This window comes from Glandiceps talaboti, chromosome 3 (assembly GCF_964340395.1).
Source record: "Glandiceps talaboti chromosome 3, keGlaTala1.1, whole genome shotgun sequence".
NCBI lineage: Eukaryota > Metazoa > Hemichordata > Enteropneusta > Spengelidae > Glandiceps > Glandiceps talaboti.
Genome location: NC_135551.1, coordinates 28,472,222 through 28,495,247, shown reverse-complemented (window position 1 = coordinate 28,495,247; position 23,026 = coordinate 28,472,222). Strand labels below are relative to the sequence as shown.

Sequence of the window (23,026 nt, the reverse complement as noted above, 5' to 3'; positions counted from 1 at the left end):
AAGATTTACGAAAACTAGGGTCTTTGATTTTGAATTGTTGGACGGGAACATGATTCGAGTGAAAAATATCACAGAAAGCAGTGTATGCATCATTTGGGTTGGAGTGATCATAGACTGGTTGCCAGGAAACGTTGCTGAGTGAGATCATTAAGGTATGCCTCACAATTGTATTTTGAAAAGTCACATTCATTCAGTTTCTTTTCTATGGCAGGTATCTTCTCTATCTTATTGCTCACTGCTGCGAGTGTCGACATTATCTGAGAGAATTCGCTTGGTTCTTCCCTGTCGGCCATCTTTGGTTTTGTTTTGCTGTTTGCTTAACCTTGAGCTTGTAGCAGGAAACCGTTTTGCTTCACATTTTTTTGCGAAGATCAAGACCTTCTTGACAGAAGCACTCCGCGTGACTGACCGCAGTCATCACATTTCATCCTTCTGTGAATTGGGATGGTTTGCTGGGCAGGTTTCTGTGAATTTTGTGATTTTTCGTGGAGCCGTAGTTAAGGTGTTGTTACCCGCGCACACTATTATGCATGTCTAGTTCAGGTATTTATGTTTTCCGTTGTTTTCCATATGGTCTCTGTGTTATTGGTTTCTTCTCATCAGATGTACAGCCGTTACAGATTGGAGGAACAGTTTTATATTGTCTTTTCAAGTCAGTTACCGTAACCACTATTTCTTGCGAGACTTCACAATTTTCGCGATATTATTTTTTTCTCGAATACCTAAAAAAGTTTAGAGTCGGCGTGAAAACCTAGGTTGGGTCAGGTAACCGGAACCAAACAATTTTTTTATTAGGCCTTCAAGTAAACTTTAAAAAACGCTTCACAGATACGAACGCATACATACATACATACATACATACATACATACATACATACATACATACATACATACCATGCATGCATGCATGCATGCATACATACATACATACATACATACATACATACATACATACATACATACATACATACAGACAGACAGACAGACAGACAGACAGACAGACAGACAGACTAGTTTACGTAAGAACCCAAACCTAAAATGACATATACAAAGAAATATGACAAGGTTATCATAACATAAAAGACATAGAGAACAAATAGATATTAATTTCTTGCATATACTAATGCATTTTGTATTAGATTAGAGATAATATAATATCAAAAGCCCAATACTGTATACAGCAAAGTAGTATACTTTCCCTCCCCACCCCGAAAATGAATTATTAATGAGTAAAATATATTCTCTCCCAGATACGACTGTGTCACCAACAGCGAATATGACCTTTCAAGTATTTTACAGTCGTCATGCTGTAGCGCCCACATATTTTTTCTGCATCGTCAACATTGAAATGTGTAAATGTCAATGAGATAATATTCAATAGAGGGCGTTTTCTGTAATTGAGAGAGACAATTGGGTTTACCAAGGAAAAACACAAAGGTTCCTTTAATGGTGTAGGTATGAATTGACTGATACACTGATACACTGACTGTGAAATAACAGTTCTGTCTCTGTAAGACAAATTCGTACACACGTTATTATAGTAATACGCCAAGCGTATTACTATAATACGTCAAGCGTAGTACATTATGCTAGCAGAAAATACCAGTTTCCACCGATCTGTTGGCTTGCTTGAATTATTAGGAGATCGCCAACAGTTGATGACAAGCATTTCTTCGTGAAGAGATCACCTTACTTGACATGGCAACACACAAACCCATTCGGGGGTATAATCCGCTCAGGGCAACTCAAATCTCTCCTTAGACGTTTCCCCGTCTTCGTTACAGGTGAGTTCGACTCTCGGATTATCGTACGCATTGAGCTGGTCGACTTCGAATTCTTCATCTGTTTATAAATGAAACAGAATTATCGTAAATGCCGAGTTAATTTGATATCAGAAAAAGTATTTTCCTTAATTATGGTTTTGAAAACGTGGAGCGAAATTTAAATATATAATTACTACTATTGGGTCCAGTTATTGGAAAAAACTACTCAAAAGCAAGTAAGACTTCAACTTAAACGTAATCTTTTTAAGTGCATGCAAACTTGGGAAATGACACATTATCAAGTATTAAGTAGTTTATTTGTGATACCTTAATCTCATCCCCCTCACTGATATTGCCATCGTAGCAAATCGGCTACCGTGTGTGCAGATATATATTCCTGCAGATATATATTCCTGAGCATAACAGAACATTTTCTACAAACATACTGTCGATATCAATGTCTATGTTGAACACGTGGAACGTTTTAGATGGGCAGGTTTGTTTTTGCATATGCATTTTCCAGGGATGTACATTTGAAAGAACACTCTAATATTATTTGATAGGATTACGAAAAGTCTTTGCTATATTGAGGTCGATTGATCATGAAATCAACCTATGTTACCAGTCATTGGTCACGTGAATGATTGAATTAAATTATTTTAGCTAGCATGTAGAGCGTTTTAAAACGTTAACGTCATACCAACACAGAGATTATGAAGAGTTTAGTAATTTTAGTCATAGACGCTTTGTGCTAGGTTGTTACCAAAACCACCAGTTAATATTCTTTAAACACAGAACCAGCATTAACGGTTCATACCAAAGTTAGTTATGTGCATGCGTTCAAGGCATACCTTCACTCCAAAAACAGACTTACCATCCTCCTGATGAAAATATTGTTTGGAAGGAAGGACATGTTTTTCATTTCAGATCATTCAGGTCATATTAAAAATAAGAAATAAGATACAAAAGTTTCAGATTGTTCCAAATTACTGATTTTATAATTTATATGGTCTTTAATATACTAATGTCACTATCATTACATAGTATATGACTCTTGTGCACATTTTAATTCCGTACATACATACACACATCAACAGATGACTAAATCAGTGTTTTAAGGTCACATAGACCTTGACGAAATGATTGGTCATTTGATGATCGCAAAAATGTGTGTGTGTGTGTGTGTGTGTGTGTGTGTGTGTGTGTGTGTGTATTTTAGGTAGGTAACACAGACACACATTTTCATGGCTATCACCTGCTTCATAATCAAATATAGCTACAGTGAATCGCCACAGGAAATTTCTGTACATTTTCAAAAAATGTACAAAGTAAACAATCGCTCCAAGGTTTAGTTTGATTCAAATCATCACCAAAATGTTTTAATGCCAATAGGCCCGTTCCCTTGGGAATGACAACATAGTCAGATGAACAAAAGCAACAACCTGAACATCTAAAGTGATTAGAATTTCAGACGCCATGGATTTCACGATCAATTTATACTTGGCGTACATTTCACTACATTGAAAGTGATCTTTAGAAAGATTAACACTGTTAAAAGTACCATTCAAAGGCAATCAGCGTAAATATTCAATATTTCAATCTACTTAGTCACGATCCAACTGTACAAGCTCTGTCAAACACGAATTGTAATATCAGTGCTACTATCGGTCAAAATTGAAATTTCACAAAAATTCGATTGAAAACCTTTTGAATTCGTGTTACTTTATTTTGTAATGGAAATCTTCAATGCAAAAGTTGCCGTCTGGCTATCAAAGTAACTGTTCAATGAAACGATATGATTGGTTTGGTACTGAATGACAGTGGCATAATATTACGCCCATTTTAATTCAACAGTACAATTGATTCAATATTCAGCTATAGCTGACCGTATCTGAAAACCTTGACATGTGCAAATCAATAAACAGATTATACAACTTACGTTGAGTCGTACATTCCGTCTACTACTCATTCCCAAACGGCTCCCAATCGAAGACAATCTGGTCGTACGTGAGTTCTTACTGGCCGATAGGGAATCTTCACTTCTCCCTCCTGAACAAAAAGTCAACAGTCGTAGCATTTGTTGTTTAAACATTTTCGTCGTCATGGTATACAGGATTGGATTCAGAGCAGAATTGACCGGAAGGACGAAGATAGCAATCCATGCGTAGACACTTTCATTGATTCCCATTCCTGTGTTTTAATAGAACAGAAATGATGGGTTCATGGTATGTGTTTATAACATTCAAAGCTCGCTCACACTACTCAGTATTAGGGTTGACCAAAACTTAGCTTACTATGTCTGTGGGTGATTCGTCTTGCTACCCTTACTGCTACACATTAAAATAAGTGATCGAAAAACGTGACAGAGTAGTCCGTCAGGCCTGTATACCGTAACAATGTATTGAAACCATCAAACCATGATGTATATATTTAAACTAGTAAGCTTATGATTCTTTACAATACTTCTCTTAATAAGTAGCTACTGTGCCGTATGTCTCACAAACTACATCTAAAGTATTTAACCAGCGTGTATATAATTGGACACACGGGTATAGTTTCTTTTAATGTTTACGACGATGTATATTAATTTTTCTGTGACATGACGGCCAGCCAGTTACACATATTGCTGTCCATGGTAGATTTTCATGTCATCTCATTTTATATGCATGGTAGTTGAGATTTGCTTTTATCGATTTGAGCGTTTGGTAGGGTCACAACGGTTTGATAGGACGGGTTGTCATGGATATTGGCACCGTCGCTAAACAAGGCTTTGTTGTTATACAACCAAGTTCATCTGTCACTTGACGCTGCTGACGTCACTGTCTTGAAGATACTGGAACTTCAACAATTTGTGAATTTTTGAATTGGGATTCTACATTTCATTTATACTTGTTTGGCTTTGAGTGTCACTCCGAAATGTCTTTGAATTAGTTGTTTATGACGGATCTGTGTTTGAGGTGGCGTTTTACTGTTACAGAATTATGGTTGAATGAATTATCAAACCTAGCCTCCTATTTCATGAACAAGTGGATTAAAACAAAATGTGTTTTCATTCGATTTCCTTGGTATGGTCGACAGAGGGAAAACAAAATCTTATGTTGATCCAGTGTTACAAATGACATAGCACTGCATTTGCCAGAATGTTGTCGAATGTCTAATGTGCATACCAAAAATCCGATCATCTTGGATGGAAAACAATTATGTAGCTAACACCATAGATAACATACGAATCAAATATAAGACTAATGTAACCAGCAGTTTGTTTGTGTTTACATCTTATATTTCTCAGAACAGAACTTATTTGCATATCAAAGATGGAGCCATTTTCCCTTAACAATTCTTCATATTGATACCTTCAGTCATATCCAAGTATCTGTTCACAATACGACTTATTTTTGCATATCAACTCGCCGTGAAAAATAGTCCATCTATACGTGCATTTACACCTAGGCTAGAATCCAGTCGTAGAGTAATTTTGGGTCAATATAGAAATATCAAAGCAAAAAACTACAATTTCTGTGACAAATAAATTCTTTTTACAGAGCAGAAAATTAATTTGCGAAACGAAAATTTTTATTCGTGTGGCCCAAACTTTTTTCCCCGCGTGATTACATTTAAGTTGCGGGATAAAATGTTTAATTGTTGGTGCAATGTTTGAAACATTAGAGCCGTTTTTCTAAAGTTTTCTAACAAGACTTAAAATACCTCATTGCAAACTATTAATCCTTATTATAAAGTATAAAAATGTTCAAATGTACTCGGTAAACGACCACTCCCGAGGTGTACTTTGATTCAAATCATGAGCTAAACATTTCGTGCCCCTTTCCTTTCAAGCGATCAGAATTCCCATGTCCCTCCCCCTTAAAACACCCAATTTGTTGCCCCTCCCCCATTTGTCCTCAGACCCCTTGCCATAAATTCAGAACTGAAATACTCTTCGTAATCTCTCGATAACAGGCCTCAATTCTGTGATTATGTCGTCACTATGAGCATTTGGGTCATCCCAAACCAAAGCACTATATTACAGCCACAGTGCCATTCTCATTACCTAGATCAGCGTTGGAATGTATAGGGCAGAGGTACATTCTTCGTTTTTCGAGGTGTTGTGCATTCAGGAACTCTCATGATATATATTCTACAACTATTCCACAGGACACTGTCATTTTCAATATAACTTTTAATTCTTGAGAATGCGATCAGTCCATTTTTCCCCATTGGTCCAGGACAATCTGATTAAAATCTGATGTGGTGAAAGCAGCTAAATGCTTTATTTATCTCTATTTCCATAGTTTGTGTCGCTTGTTTTTGTTCCGAGTGATCGCCTCCTGCATGGGAAACATCACAACACGATGGAAATAGAGGTAAATAAAGCATCCATTTAGCTGCTTTCACCACATCAGATTTTAATGAGATTGGGTCAAGGAATACTAGTATTGATGGGAATGGTGTTTCCGTCCTTTATTATCTTTTTAAAAAAAAACACATTTATACACTGGAAACAATTGATGTGTTTACCAGTTGACATGATCAGATATAGTGCTGGTCGCGAAGTTGAAATAGCCGCCAAGAGTGTGACGAGGATTGTGGGATATATAATCAATTTCCATCATGCAGTCCAACTTCCGTCAAGCAACAAGAAAGTTTTGTCCTCGCATATTAATGTTTCGTCCCCAAACATTAATGTTGCGGGATCCTGTGTTAAGTAAATCTCGTCGATACGAAAAGGAGGTTGTATGGTGACAAATGTTGTTTCTGCAGTCAGAGTATAAGATTGGAATGGACTTAAATTCATATTCCGGCTTGACATTTTTAGAGTTTTTTTTACGAAAACTTGGTGTACTGCTCTAAGGATTAATAGTTTACAATGAGGTATTTTAAGGCTTGTTAGAAAACTTTAGAAAAAACTGTTCTAATGTTTCAAACATTGCACCAACAATTAAACATTTTATCCCGCAACTTAAATGTTATCACTCGAAAATAAAGTTTGAGCCACACGAATAAAAAATTTCGTTTCGCAAATTGATTTTCTGCTCTGTAAAAAGAATTTATTTGTCACAGAAATGGTAGTTTTTTGCTTTGATATTTCTATATTGACCCAAGAAATTAATGTTTTGTGATATGAAATAAAAGTGTTATCCTTTTATTAAATATTTTGCCCTCATATTTCCAATTATTTATAGCACAAATTTAGTTTTCGTCTGTCACCTGTGGGCCGCCGTAAATGTACACCTTAGGTAACATCCTCCCAAATTACCATGGTGATCGGCGATGTATTTTTGACTACCTATTTACACAATAAAGTACTATGCTTACAGAACGTACCTGCTAACGACACAAATTTGACAATTATGATTGGCATCCAGCACATAAAGTCAGTGGCCACAATCAGAGAAAATCGTTTCAGCAGTATGAGATCCTGGCTTTCTTTCGTAGAACGGAGGTTTGTTCTTGATCTCCTGATTTTGTGAAACATTACAATGTAGGCACATAGGATGAATAGAAATGCTGTAAAGTTGACACAAACGAATATCAGAAGTGAAAATTCCCATCCATTAGCTTTAGGGTCGTCGATGTGCAGTGGCAAACAGACGCCGTTCCCGCCATAGAAGAATTCACCAAAGTATTGAATTGGTTGAAGAATTGGCAGGATGCCAAGGCATATGCAAATGAGCCAAATGACGACCATTAGACAGATTGCTAGCTTGATACTTCGTTTTTTGAATTTAAACGGATAGGCAACAGAGAAGAAACGATCCAAAGTTATGATCGTGAGGATGAAAACGGAAGCTTCACTTGAGACAAGACTAAGAAATCCACAAAACTGACAAACAGAACTTAGCCGCCATGCTAGGTCAAATTTAATATATTCACCGCGGTAAATGACGTCGCGAAAAGCGATAATAAATAAATAAATCCCCATTAATAGGTCGGCACATGACAGATTCATGATGAAAAAGGAATGTACATGGTTTTCTTCTTTGATAATAAATCTAGCGATCAACACAAAGAGGTTTCCAAGAAATGCAAGCATAGCAACTACCCACACCATGACTCGAAGTATTACGTTGTCAAGAAGATTTTCAATGGATGATATGCCATCCCCTTTCGGTGAGCAATGGCGAACAGTTGGCGCGTAGCCACACATGGAAAAGTAATCGAAATACCTGGAAGAAAAGGCACAGTAATAAACATGATTAGAAGGAAATGTCTTTGCAAAATCTTTTGGTATGTAGAAATAAACTCCAACTTATGCTCTGGTAACAAGGAAACATCAGGGATCACCGTACAGTATTTTTAAATAGAGGCCAAATATATCCAAATTAAGCTATTTTAGAATCCAATATGGTCACAGAATAAAAGTGTGTCGATTTCCTTTAAATCACGTGTCGGGCTCCCGGTTTCTTTTTATTAATGTATATGGCAATGGGGACCGGAAGCAAGCTTCTATATGGCAAAGTTTGGTGAGCATTTAATTACTTTGATTTTCAGTGAGGACCATTCTGCCACAATTGTGACTTGCTTTCCAAATTACCTTACTAGATACTTGCACATAGTATACAATTAGCTGTTATTCATTACCACACCACAGTTTACAAAATTATATTTAAAAAAAAAAATATAATTTGCCTAATTGATACACAGCGACGACTATTCAAGTTCTTGTCATCACAATACACTTAATAGCGACTATCAAATTACTTACACCCAATCCAATGTATCAAGTTTGTCAAATATTCCACGTGGCAGAGCTGTGAAGCGATTCTCTCGTAGATCCCTACAACAATATAATACACAATACAGTTGTCTTCAATACATGATAGTACTGTTTATATAGTGCCTTCCATATAATGGTTAACAATTTCACACCATTAAATTTTTGTCAATACTTTATTGATCAGTACATTTTGGGGTGAGTTAACTTTTAAGATAAGTATGAATAGGATCTTTCTCACTGGACGCATTACTGACAAGGGTAAAAAAACACGAACAGAATATTGAAGCTAATGCTTAAATATGAAACTGTTCGCAATTACAACAGTGACTTCAACTGCGAGGGAAATCATCCCTGATTTGCATGTATTTGGGTTCCTCAGAATGTGGTGTCTGTGACAACAACACCTATGGTTACTTCACTTTTTAAACATAATTCATATTACTTTCTGCTTCGTTAATATTCTTGAACTACTAACAGGATGCCATGCATGAAAAAACACAATGCTTGACTTATTACATGATACTTACAGCGTTACGATGGACGTCAGTTCGTCGAAGCAGTCTGGTTTCATAGACGTTATCTGGTTGTTCAGCAGATCCCTATTGGAAAGACAAACGAGTCATGTATTGTGCGTGTACAAGCGCGTTGAGAGAGTACTTAAAATTGTCTTAACAGATTGATGTGATTATCCTCGAAAATAAAAATCATTAGTTTTCTATAAAACTACTACATTAACAAACATTGTGTTTCGTAAAAATGGCATTTAATAGTTACTTACAAATTAGTAACTCTTGACAGACTTGTGAACATCTCTCTTCGAATAATCGACAACTTATTTCCAGAGAGAAGCCTGAAAGGAAATTCAAGCAACATTTTAAATAGTATCCGGTGTTTTGTGATGATCTATATAAATAAATGCCACAGCTAGAAAACTAAAGCTTGTACGGAAAGAACATTTCTATTCAAATCTGCAGTTCTTACATAAAGTAAAATGCGTTCGTTTGCTGGATAGACGATATAATCCGGTCCACCCACAGAGCGATTAGCTCTTTCGATGGCATTTTATTACTAGACATTAGTGTTTCTACCTCTGACATAAGTGCTTCCTCTATCGAAGTAATCGAGATAAATATAAGTACTCACAAAAGACCCAATTGTTCAGATTTAGATAACGAACCGGCTTGTATTTCTTTGATCTCGTTGTTCGACAGGTCTCTGTAACATAAGATAATGGGGATAATGCAACCAATGCATGATATTTGTAAGAGGAGTGTGAATATCTCCTGGCTGGTGGACTCATACATGTACGTATCATACAGGATTGTAGCAGGAAATGTTTCGAGAATACTAGATGTAGTGTCAAGTTACAATTCTGTCTAACATGACACAAATACGTTCAGCATCTAGTCCAGCATTACAAAAAAATCCCATGATTATTGCACATGGCATGTTTAACGACTTTTAAATTTTGTAGAAAGTGTAAATGTATCATGACATATTGTTTGCATGTATGTATGTATGTATGTATGTATGTATGTATGTATGTATGTATGTATGTATGTGTGTGCGTGCGCATGTATGTATGTATGTATGTATGTATGTATGTATGTATGTATGTATGTGTGTGTGTGCGTGCGCATGTATGTATGTATGTATGTATGTATGTATGTATGTATGTATGTACGTACGTATGTATGTATGTATGTATGTATGTATGTATGTATGTATGTATGTATGTATGTAAAACAGAATAGCAAAACTTATTGTTGATATGTGTGAATCGCCGGAGAAAGACGTAGCCTTGCGCTCGATGCTCACAGTCTCCTCCTACTAACGCTTTAGGAGTATGTATGTATGTATGTATTTAGCTCCTACTAACGCTTTTGTTAGCTATCCGTTAGGCAGCATTTTCTGCGAAGCCGGCTAACGATTCCCCTTTTAAAATAACGTAAGCTAACGATGGAGTGCATACTCGGATATGACTGCCTACGAAAAGCAAAATGGTTGCCGTGTATGTGTAGTCATTTAATTGAGTCATAACGTAGTGATTTCTCAGCCGATTTAAACAAGAAACTTTATGCACATTATTGTTTACTTTCGACCACCGCACTTGAAAGTGCACCAGATTTAAACTGAATGTCTCCCGTAAGAACAAAACCATAGTTTTTTGTTCCTACACACATATGAAAATTAATTATATGAAACTATATAAAATTTGAACTTATTGCCCAATTTTCGAAACAAAATCCTTATTTATGCGATGTATGATGTACCAAAAGATATGAAATTTGAAGCTTCGATTCCAAAATGTAGTATAATTATCAAATATAACTATCAAACTATAACAAAACGTGTACTTTGTTATCATCAATGAATACATCAAATTATATAAAATCTGAAACTTGCATTTTTTAGATAAAGATTAACTACCGAAAATCATTAATTTATGCATATTACTCCTTAAAAATGAAAGCCATGTGGACAAATTTCATAGGACATGTGCGCATTATTATGATTAATATATGTAGCAAATTATATGAAATTTGAACCTTACATAGTCAGTATGTAGCCTAATTAAAAAAATCATATACATGATTGCCAAGAGCTATGGTAGCAGACTTTATAGGATATGTGTGCTTTGTTATGGTTGTTTTATGTGCCAAAATATATTAATATTTAAGTGTGCAATAAGATATAGCTTAATTATTGACCAGATTTAGACTTTAGACTGCTGTTCCTTCACGCCTTGTCGAAAAGAAAAATTCTGCACTACCAGACATGGCATTGTATATCAATTAGTTACCATTATTACAGCTTTAGATACTGTAAAAACGTAAACCTTTACTGACATCTCTTCTTTCGTGCCAGTAAATCAATTTATGAAGTATTTGTAGGAATTATTGATTTTAAGGCGATTTGATGAACCAATGCTTGATCCCTAGAAATGTTGGTCCGGTTTTTCGGTCATAGTTTTCTTAATACGGACCGGAAAGTTTACAAATGTCAAAAAAAGATGCATTCTTATGTGATTAAATTAGCGTAGAAAAATGACAAGGTCTTTGTGCAACAGTCAGTTCAAGATTTTCCGTAGAACATTAGAAAGTGGGTGATTTGAAGCGGAAGCTGACCTTGTTTGACCGATGACCTTTCATGGTCTTACATGTCAAACAGAAACGCGGGAGTGCACAAATGTTCCTAATTATTGAAGTACAAAAAAAGATTTTTGATTGAGAATGTTGACAACAAGTGTTTGACAGAATGAGTTCCAGGTGTTACTTTGTCTACAATTTGATATCATTCTAGTATCTACTGTCAAACTAAGCCAACATATAACTACTTACAAGATATCTAACTCTTCAAGTGGAGAGAACACACCGTCATCAACAGCAGGAAGATTGTTTAAAGACAGGAGTCTAGGAGAGAAAAAAACAATCGGAGAATTAGCTGTATTAGGAATCATCACGTTTTAATGCGAAACAAGTGGACATCTTCGTTGCTGCAAATCCCCGGAGGTATCTTCTCACTTTCAAAGCTTGCCGATTTCGACAGACTGCATTCTTTCTTCTCTTGCTAGAATGATAATCTCTTTACAAGCCATGGCGAACAACTAGATGAATTTGGGTTAGAAGTATCATCAAAGAGTCTTGGCGTAAGACTTACAATCAAGAACATCATATAGCTTTCCATGTTCTTTGTATTCCTTCAAAACATGCCAATTTTCACGCTACCTTCAGGCGTGCTTTATTTAATAGTAGGTCATGAGAACTGGTGAGACATAAAAGCTGTAGGCAAACTACCTTCATCATACTCAGTGATGGGAGATGGTACAGCCTGTAGTGATCTTAATCAATGAACCTAGTTTAATGTAAAGTAATTTTCCAAACTCTACCTAAATGCAGTTCGGATTTAAACTACGACATTTGAGATAATGGTCGAAAGTTTTTAGTTAAAACGTATAACTACAACATTCTATACAGATATGCAGCTTTTCAAAATGTGAAAAGATGGCATTGTTTTACTTGATAATGTCGAACCTAAGGCATGATAGTTCTAGCCTTCTTTAACCAACTGGAAGCGTTGAGTCTAAATATGATTTACTTATTTACATATAGAATGTTGATAAGTATTGTCATTACTAATTTAAAAAAAAAAACTAAACACCAACATGATACTCACAATTTTGTTAATTTCGGGGTATGATCAAATACTCCAATTTCAATTCTTCGGATGGTGTTGTTTTTCAACTTCCTGCAAGAAGGGTTCAATTGTGTTTTCATAGCGCATGAGACCTTTCAGTGCCAGTTTGTGTAAAAGTGTGACTTTTTCTTTAATGAGCACACCTATTTATTCTATTTATACACCTATTATTTACATCTGAACATGTACCTATTCATTCCATTTGACAAAAGAAGTCGACAGTGGCCAACAGTAACTTTTAAATTTCGTACTTTTTTTCAAAGAAATGATATGAAAATGTAAAGGCATATATTTTCCTCTGCTTCTATATCTCGATTATGGTTAGTTTGAATGTCCAAATAATCGAACGACAATTGTTTGTATCACATAAAACGTGTTCGATACATATGCGTCTCAACTCAAATGTTTCTCAGTCGTCTGTAAATAATCAAACTAAAATGTAAAAGCTGACATATTTCTACTTACAAATGGGTTAGGTTAGTCAATCCTTCCAGATCGTATTTCTTTATCGATAATATGAGATTTCTCTCCATATCCCTGACAAGACGAGATATAATATTATCTACGACTTTGTAATCACGAGATGAAATAATTGGATTGGTGACGTTTTGAGCGTGGGGACATAAGGACGGAGAAAGATAAATGCCCAGAAAGAAAACTATTCATTTGACATAATTGCAGAACTCTTGCAATTAAAGTTTCCACTAGTACTATTGATATGTTATGCTTTTTAAATGTCAAAGTTGCCAAAAGTCATGTGTATTCAAAATAGAAAATCAAAAACGAACAAAGTATTATGTTGAGAAACTCAACGAGCGCTTCATTTCCTGGCATGCTTTTCTTTTCTTTTCTACTATAGTCGTTAGATTGATATCACAACGCTACTTGCAACTACACTGGTACGTTTAAGTACCTCAGACAGATGTGATGATCTGATAACTTTATAAATACATGGTCAGGGTTATCTTTCAAGATCAAATTCTTCAACGTACGTGTATGTACCAAGTCGTTGGAATATCATACTTACAATTCTGTCAATTTATTCAGGTTTCTGAACATTCCGCTTCTAATATGGGTGATGCCATTATCAAGAAGATGTCTGTACAAACATGGAAATGGTCTATCGTAAGACAACTAAACCCAAAAGATTGAAAACATCACGAGCAGTCTTCACACAGACACAGCAACATATTGGTTTTCAATTCAGACTTCCAGGTCATAGCTTACTTTTTATAGTTCGTTCGAGAACAGTTGTCATAGTGGGCGAAATATTTCATACAATATTGCAGTTTGCCGTCCAAAACACGCCTTGGGGTGTGTGATTTTGGAACTAAATATTATACACTCATGACCTTACTTTTCCTAATTGGAAATATCGCAATGAATCAAAATAACAGTGAGTGATCAACAATTCTATATTGTACAACAGGTGGTTACCTATGAGAGAAGTTTGACATTTGTTCACACTTACAGAGATTCTAGGTTATGAAGACTATCAAATGCACCATACTCTATTTCTAGTGGGTTGTTCCAATTAATGTATCTGAAAGATCAATATTGAAATATCAACGTTTTAATAAATATTCCCCACACAATCAGAGCATGCACTGCAAGTAAATTGTGTATTTTGCTATACGGTTATAACATTATACTTGAAATTCTTAAAACAACAAAAGGTATCAAATACTTACAACGTTTTCAGTGACGATTGACCTTGAAGAAGACCCTTCTTAAGTAGTCGAATTTCATTTCCAGATAGATCCCTGTAGGTTATATGTATAAACACTTAACAAGTTACGAACTTGGTGTTTCAGTATGATCGAAAGCTTTATACGTACCTGCCTTGGTAATCACATTGCTAACTTTATACAAATAATATGGTTACTGGGTATCAATATTTAAATGCCCTAATAAATGTATTCAGAAAAGGATTAAGATCAAGCGATATAAATGAAAAAAGCTACATCGAAAATCATTAGATTGTTGAATACATATAAACTACTTACAGATGCTGAAGTTCCTTTAAACCTAGGAAAACCTCATCCGGCAACATTTGAAGAAAATTCCTGGAAAGGTCTCTAGAAGAACAATGCAATCAACCATTTCGTTTTATCGAACAATGGAATAAACTTATGTTTGGAATCATGATGACGGAGTCTGTGATGTGGATGTTGAAAGTAATTATTTACTTGATAGACAGACAGACAGAGAGACAGACAGACAGATGAATACGTATGTTCATTCACACAGGGAGACAGGCATAGAGACAAACGAACGTATGGATGGACGGATGGATGGATGGACAGCCAGACAGTTAGGTAGGCAGGCGTACAGACAGACAGACAGACAGACAGACAGACAGACAGACAGACATACATACATACATACATACATACATACATACATACATACATACATACATACATACATACACACATACGTACGTACGTACGTACGTACGCACGCACGCACAGACATGCATACATACATACATACATACAGACAGGCAGACAGACAGACAGACAGACAGACAGACAGACAGACAGACAGACAGGCAGACAGACAGACAGACAAAAATAAATCCCCATAGAAAGTATACTTACAAGTACAATAGATTAGACATATTTGAGAAAGCATCAACAGGGGTGTCATTTAGGAAGTTCTTCGCCAAGTCTCTGAATAATAATAATAACACAAACAAATAAATATCGTAGGTTATATACAGTTTTAGTTATCGTAAACAAATGTATATTTAGAATTCCAATTAAGTGAAACTGTGATGGGATAATGACTTACAGATATTGTAACCTTGGCAAATCTGAAAATATAGCAACCGGGAAGTGGGTGAGATTATTTCCAGCAAGATCCCTGCAATGAAATATAGCAAAATAGTAATGACATTGACCAGTCTTTCAGAAAGAGGATTTTGTTACTGCAAAACAATGGATAGAAAGAATAATTATGTCCAATGAAGTGACACGTTTTATTGCGATATCTGTCATTATCCACGATTGATATCGGAGGTCATATCTTAGCAAAGCAAGAGTTAATTCTACATATGTGTACAAATAAAGATGTCTTAGCACCATGTGCATTTGTACCATGTTCTTCTTTCCTATATAATGTGAACGGTAATACGTTTTTATGGTTTACAATTTAGTTGTCCTTTTATGGATTCAATCAAGTGAATCTCGTATCTTCTGAACTGTAACTAAGGGAACTGTCACTAAGGGAACTGTAACTAAGGGAACTACACAATTCAGCTATTTTCATCTACACGTTTCCACTTGATTTAATCATCTTTGAACTAATCGCTATTAATAATACATTCCTACTGTTTGACCTTTAAGGCTTTAGTGGTTTACTATATGTAAATTCCCACAGGGTAACAACATATATGGTTTGAAGTCGGTGAAACAGTTTTAGGGCCTAACCAGAAATACGGAATTCCCCCTACTATCTATCGCATACGAGAGTAAATGACTCGTGGTTTGCCGAAGACATTTGATAAGAGTGTAACAGGACAAAAATGTATCAGTGTATTCAACTGCTGTCTTTGAGGTTTTCAATAAATATATCACAGCTGGTAAACATTTGATTCTCAGATCGTACTCGACATAAAGGGATGTGATACTTACAATTCACGTAGGTTGTGCAGGAATGAAAATGCGTTGTCTGGTATGGCATGCAAGTAGTTGCCAAAAAGATATCTGAAATATAACCCATATTTAAAAATAATACACCATCTGAGTATATATTTGGCTTAAAATATGAAATAAATACGAAAACCAAATTGTGAAATATGACAACTTGTGACGAAACTAAAACATGTGTTTTATATGTAAACTGGGTTCTAACCTCTGCATATGAGTCACTGTTATGAAATAACGGCATATGTTTCCTATTTTTGAAAAATAAGGAATGATGATAAAAAACACATTTTGTTTAAAACCTTGAAAACGTTGTGGCCGTTATAATAAAAATATATATCTACATGCAGATATCCGCTCAAAAACCTTAAAATCAAGAGACAGACATACAGGAACTTAGTAGTAGTTGATACAAAACAGTTCGTGGCGATATTCTAGTTTTGTACACTTACGAAACATACTCTCAGTAGGGTGTGAGAGAACTGCATATAGAACACACAGTACTAGAAGGTAAACACTTACAAAATCTCCAAGTCTTTCTGATCCCTCAGGGCTTTCTCACTGATTCTCAAGATGGAATTCTTCGACAGAACCCTAGGCCATGTTTTAAAGAAGACATACATGTATTATTTGATCTTATCAGTGTTGCAATTTGAAAAAAACTATTGCTGATGATGACTTGCCGTCAGCTACTATTCTATGTATGAGTAACATGTGTTAAAATCCATGCTGAGTCTGTATTATTCTAGCCTTTATCAAATACAGTAATGGACGATTGAATGCATTGAATAAAGTCAAATGAGCCACACCTTTCACAATGTTCAATACGTTTATGATTGCTAACGCCAAGACTTTCATTTACTGGATATTAATGTCCAGACTAATAATTCAGACGACTAACAACTTCTTCTTCTGTTATATTGATAATTTAACATCTGACATCCCATAGTTACACGTTTTTCAAATTCCACGTCACGACCGGTTATATGATTCTTTTCGTAAAATTACAGATATTGAAGCCATAAGCCAAGAAAAAAATAATTGTTTCTGGTCAAAACAGTTTGTCTAAAATGGTGCGACGACGCGCTTTTGTTTTCTTTCTTCTTTTTTTTTTAAATTGTCAACAAACATGTCACTAAATCTACTATTTATGACAGTTACTGTTCTTTTTATTTAGTACTTTAGAGCAAGTATGTGGGGCAGACGTCTTTTGCTTGTTCATGATTGGCTCTGCAGTTGTCTTCACATTAGTAGGGAGAGTTATTTTTGTGTTTCCCCACGGATCTGCAGACTGTATGGACGGGACAAACACGAAAAATAGACCGACGCGGGGGTATTTAAGTGATGCGCGCACTGACTGGAAACAATTTTTTTTTGGCCTAATATGCAAGTTTCACTTTACTATTTATAAACAGATATCGAAGGCCATTCTGTGCAAGTTTCTCTTTACTATAAACAGATATCGAAGGCCATTCTGTGCAAGTTTCACTTTACTATAAACAGATATCGAAGGCCATTCTGTGCAAGTTTCACTTTACTATAAATAGATATCGAAGGCCATTCTGTGCAGGTTTCACTTTACTATAAACAGATATCGAAGGCCATGCTATGCAAGTTTCACTTTATTATAAACATATATCGAAGGCCATGCTATGCAAGTTTCACTTTACTATTTATAAACAGATATCGAAGGACATGCTATGCAAGTTTCACTTTACTATTTGTAAACAGATATTGCAAGTTTCACTGTACTTACAGTTCCTTAAGTTTATACAAACCAACTAGGTCACCGTCTTTCAGTTCTTCTATCATATTATCTGACAGATCTCTGAAATTCACAAATAAATTTACACTTTCAGTGAATACACCTACAAAGTCTGCAAAATTGATGTTTGAAATCATATGACCATTGATATACAATTTATTTAATTTTCAAATTAAATACTTCTATGCACTTTTCTTTTACGTAGCACGTCGCCCAGTCACCAACATTGTACGAATCGATTCAACATTTTCCTCTGTGTTTATATGCTATCGTTTGTTGATTGTTATATCAACAAATATATGATAAAATATTTGTAGATCGGTGCATTTGATACTGAAATTTATACTATCACGATTACAAAACTGATGGATTTATCAGATACCTCTTTTTAGATAACAAAGTGAAGGGTACATAATTAAGAACAATACATTAGGTGACAGCACAGAAGAAAAAAGAACCTAAAATGTTCTAGAGTTATAAAAGTGTAGTTTTTGTGCTATAACTAATTGAAGAGGTTATGTGTCGACAACCAATGTTATGTTATTTTAGGTAACGTTATTATATATTTCCTTGTAATACTTACAGTATTGTGATATTGTCAGGAATATTCATTGGAACAGAGATGAGTTGTTTATTTGAACAGTCCAAGAGGGTATCGACTATTTTCGTCTGGTTGTCTACCTGCCCCGCGTTGTAAGCAGTCAAATGTACACAGCTGCAGTTACCATGGTACATCAGTTCATCTACGTGCATAATACAAATATCAAAAGAAGCCGAAATAATAATTGTGGAAAGATCTAGAACGATGTTCTACTAATTCTGAATAGATATGCGTTCATTTTACTGGTTTAATGTGTTTATGTTCACCTGCAAATAACAATATTATTAAGCACAACTAAATTAAAAGGAAAGCCCTCCTATGCCAAAACCCAGAAGGATGAAGAATGAATATGCATATGATAGCATACTCCACCTTGATATCATCACAATGTTGACATCACGTCTTAGAATCACATCATATTCAATCTTATTAAACTAAACAGTGTGTGACATTAGGTAGCTGAGTAATATTTCATTTTGAAATCTTATATAAAATATTGATATTTTGGCAAACTGTTAAGTGTCATTCCTAAAAACCGTGGGTTTTTTTCTAAGCAATTGCTATTGGTTGTAATATAGGTTTTCGGTAGGCTTAATACTCAGTGCCTATAACACCATGAAAAAAGTCACTCTAGCAACTGGACTAGAAGCTTAAGGTGAGTGTTAAAAAAGCCTTTCCGTATTTGAGAACATAAAAGCCTTTCAGCAGTGCGTTTACTGGCCATTCCTTTTTTTGGTGATCTTGCACAAGATGACTACCTATTTTACTACGGATATCGTTTCAGAAGTTGAAATTAAAGTAAATTCAGTAAGCCCTTACAACATTTGCGATTTTTGCTATAACACTTCTCTCATACGAGCCTTCTGTCACCCGCCATACTTGGGCGTAACATCCGGGAATTGGAAAATACTTATATTTCATCCGACAGACACGTTGAATCATTACAGTAATGATACACCATGTTTGTCAGTTGTATTCGTGACTGTGATTAGTCAGCTACTTTAAATTTGTATCATATGAAATATTGTAGGTTGCGGCGTGGATAAACATCTCTGAAAATGTATCAGGGAGAAAACACGTCGTTCATTGTGTAAGTCTTGGAGTAATATGTATCACCGATTAGACGTTACAGTCTTGTAAAAAATACTGACATTATCTGCAACACATCACAAGGCACAAATGATTAGCCTTTGGAATTTAATACGACAATTACCAAATTGTTACTGTGGGACAAAATTGCATTTTTGGGAATCCCTATGCCAAAATGTGAACCAAAGCGAAAAACAATTACATCATTCGACCTTCGTTTTAATCATTTTCTTACCACAGGAGATTGATTTTCCTTCAAGTAACTCTTCTTCCTCTGTAATGATGTCCATTTTCTCTCCTATTTTCAGATCCCAGTTCTCTTGATCATAGTAGTCAACTACAGCATTAATTAAAATGAAATAAATGTACTTTTAGGACAGTCTGATTAAATATCCGTATACGGCAGGTTATATAAAATCATTACTGAAGAAATACTTATTGAACATTGAAAATGGACATGGGAGTATTGAACATTTGTCAAGATATATTTACTTTTGAAAGTGTGCCGGTGTTATAATGGTAATAAGATTAAGCTGCTTTAGGGAATACATGAGTCACTTGTGAACCCCTTAAGGTTCTTAAAATGGAATTATAGTGAATTATCTTAATGATTCTGGGCAGTCTCACATCCACTCTACATTTACCAACTATCATACTAAAAGAGTGAATCCTAACTTCACCTTGTATCTCTATGCTGCACTACGGTAATAACTTACAATGTACAATATATTAGGTCAAGGGTGAAATATCATTTATGGTGAATTGGTAGACTGTCGACAGTCGCTCGCGCCTTTTTTCCATACGTTTTATCTAAACTCCGGTCCGGCGCAACACTAGTAATAGTATAATCGCAAACTGATTTCGAGGGCCGTATTGCAAAGGCCCAAGCGACTGTTGTCCCTTGCCGCGCCCTCATGCGATAACAATAGGAACATTCAGTTTGTAGACTATGGACATTTAGGTCATAGTTCACAAAGCTTGTCAATCAAAATGAACATGGCGTAGTCACCAAGCGAGTCAACACATCGAGACGCATTGGAAAAACTTTGATACTCGCACTTGAAAGACTTTCAGAGAAGAATTATAGATACCTATGTCTCTGGGAAAGATGTTTTCGTTAGTGTACTGACAGGAAGTGACAAGTCCATAGCCTATGAAGCCCGGGATATGAAGTCGCAGGCCTGTGGGTTTATACTTCCATGCTCCGATCGTTCTCGCGATACAGCTAACAACATCTAGTCTGCAATTGTCCCAGTAGTATCCTCATTGATACAATGATAGCTCTAATATAATCCCGTATATAAACGGCGAAGGCCCTTTTATTTGTGGTAATTTTGCTAAACAATAGGGAAGTGGTAACAACCTAGCGGCCGACCCAAAGGTTCACCCCCCCCCCCCTCCCACATCAACAACAAAAATCACATAAAAAGAAAACATCAAGGAAAAGACACAACAAACTGTCATATCATATAGCATCGTGATAAAGATTACGTAAATTGACTCCTCAATCGGTATCTGAAATAATGGGGTACAATAGCGTTAGGTATATATAGACTCAGTACTCTGTGGAGGCACTAGTTGAAGACGTGTCGGATCGGAGCAGGATCTCCGTGCCGTGGTAAATATGGAGGCACTTTTCTGTTTCAGGTAGAACGTCTACCATTTGCACATTATCTGCGCCTCACTATCAAACATTTTATACATGAATAGTATTACTATATAATATGCTAGCTGCAGTCGAGGGAAGGTAAAAAAGGTGTCCAAAACATCTGTTGCTTGACTGGAGTGTCGGTCGGAGTTGGTACAAGTCGACTTCCGTAGCACTCTCTCGCTCCAGTACCACTGTAACAGCTAGCTGCATGCTAAACAAGGCAATAGACTAGTGAGCATGACAATGTATCGGGCGTCGAGTTTGTCAACGACGTCATTTACGAATGTTATAAAAACGCGCGGTTTCAAGCTTTAACAAAGAAAGATAGGAAAGGAAAAAGTACTTGATTATGACCATCAAAATGCATTTACAAGGTCAAATTTGCGCTGCAGTTTACGTGTGTTGCACGTTGAGTAACCTTACATTGAACTGTATGCAAATTATACGATAGAGTACCGCCCCATTAAATGACGTCACATCATGAATAAGTAATAGCAAGGGAGATGCGGCAAGGGACAACAGTCGCTCGGGCCTTCGGCCCTCAATTTGCGATTAGACTAGTGTTGCGCGGGATCGGAGTTTAGATAAAACTTTGGGCAAAAAAGGCGCGAGCGACTGTCGACAGTCTAGTGAATTGGCTACACACACGTGATATTAGAATACCAACTAAATGTAATTTGTATTTGATGAGTATAGCATCCGTCAGTTTAATATTATATATGCAATACACTATTGCAAATCCCTCTGTATGCGCATGAAGCCCATATGAATAGCACTAACCGGAAATGCGATGTAAGTGTGGTATCGATCTTCCGGCTAATGATATATTTCTATGGATGAGTTTCACGCTTATACAGACAGCCACATTGGTGTATAGTTCTAACGTTCCGTACTAGAAAATGACGTTCGACTGCCGTAATGATAACGGGGATATATTCTTGCGAGAATAGGCCTTACAAAATTTGCCATGGTGGTGCTTTACTTCCTGTCTGTGTGTACCTTGGGGGTATACATGGTATATGTTACTCGGTTAATCATAGAGCAGTGCTGCTTTCCTCGATGTCTGTACAATTCGAAAAACATCCTTGATTTACACTTCTACAGAAACCAAGGGACAAAGTTCTTAAGAAACAGTACGGGGGGGAGGGTAATGATACCCCCAATTTGAGAGAGGGCACTGTATTCTCAATTCCTGTTTGCAGTCCGGAATAGCCTATTTCCTAAATCCAATGAGAGTAATGTTATCGTGTTAGTAATGTTATTTTACCTACCACATTCCTCATCCCATTCATCAGATCCATTGTCACAATCTGGTACACCATCACATAAATTGTCTCTGAATATACACATGGTGGAATTTAAGCATTTGAAACTAAAATCCAGAAAGCAAAGCAACGTCCGAACTCTTCTGTGGTGACGGCCTGCAAAATACAGGGATGACTGTTTGACAAATTGTTTATGAAAAAAAAGGTCGCCATGTAACTGGTTCTCTGCATACCCTGTAGCCTTCGATGGTTTGTGTCAGCGAAGACGTCACGGGGTTACAACAGAACTGTACTGTAGCAGCAAACCTGTCGCCAAAGATGTTTAAATGG

General features: G+C 36.0%; 1 protein-coding gene across 1 annotated transcript; it reads right to left on the bottom strand.

The window, feature by feature from the left end:
- Positions 1-1,651: 1,651 nt before the first annotated feature.
- Positions 1,652-22,781, bottom strand: LOC144433352 (uncharacterized). Its single transcript, XM_078121658.1, has 17 exons — positions 22,703-22,781; positions 20,016-20,117; positions 18,082-18,202; positions 15,279-15,350; positions 14,367-14,438; positions 14,147-14,218; positions 13,703-13,774; positions 13,141-13,212; positions 12,655-12,726; positions 11,820-11,891; positions 9,622-9,693; positions 9,257-9,328; positions 9,006-9,077; positions 8,467-8,538; positions 7,086-7,927; positions 3,703-3,953; positions 1,652-1,842 (listed from the first exon to the last, which is right to left on the bottom strand). Exons 1-17 carry the CDS (start codon positions 22,779-22,781, stop codon positions 1,690-1,692), a joined length of 2,340 nt encoding a protein of 779 aa, XP_077977784.1. The 3' UTR covers positions 1,652-1,689.
- Between the last annotated feature and the right edge of the window lie 245 nt (positions 22,782-23,026).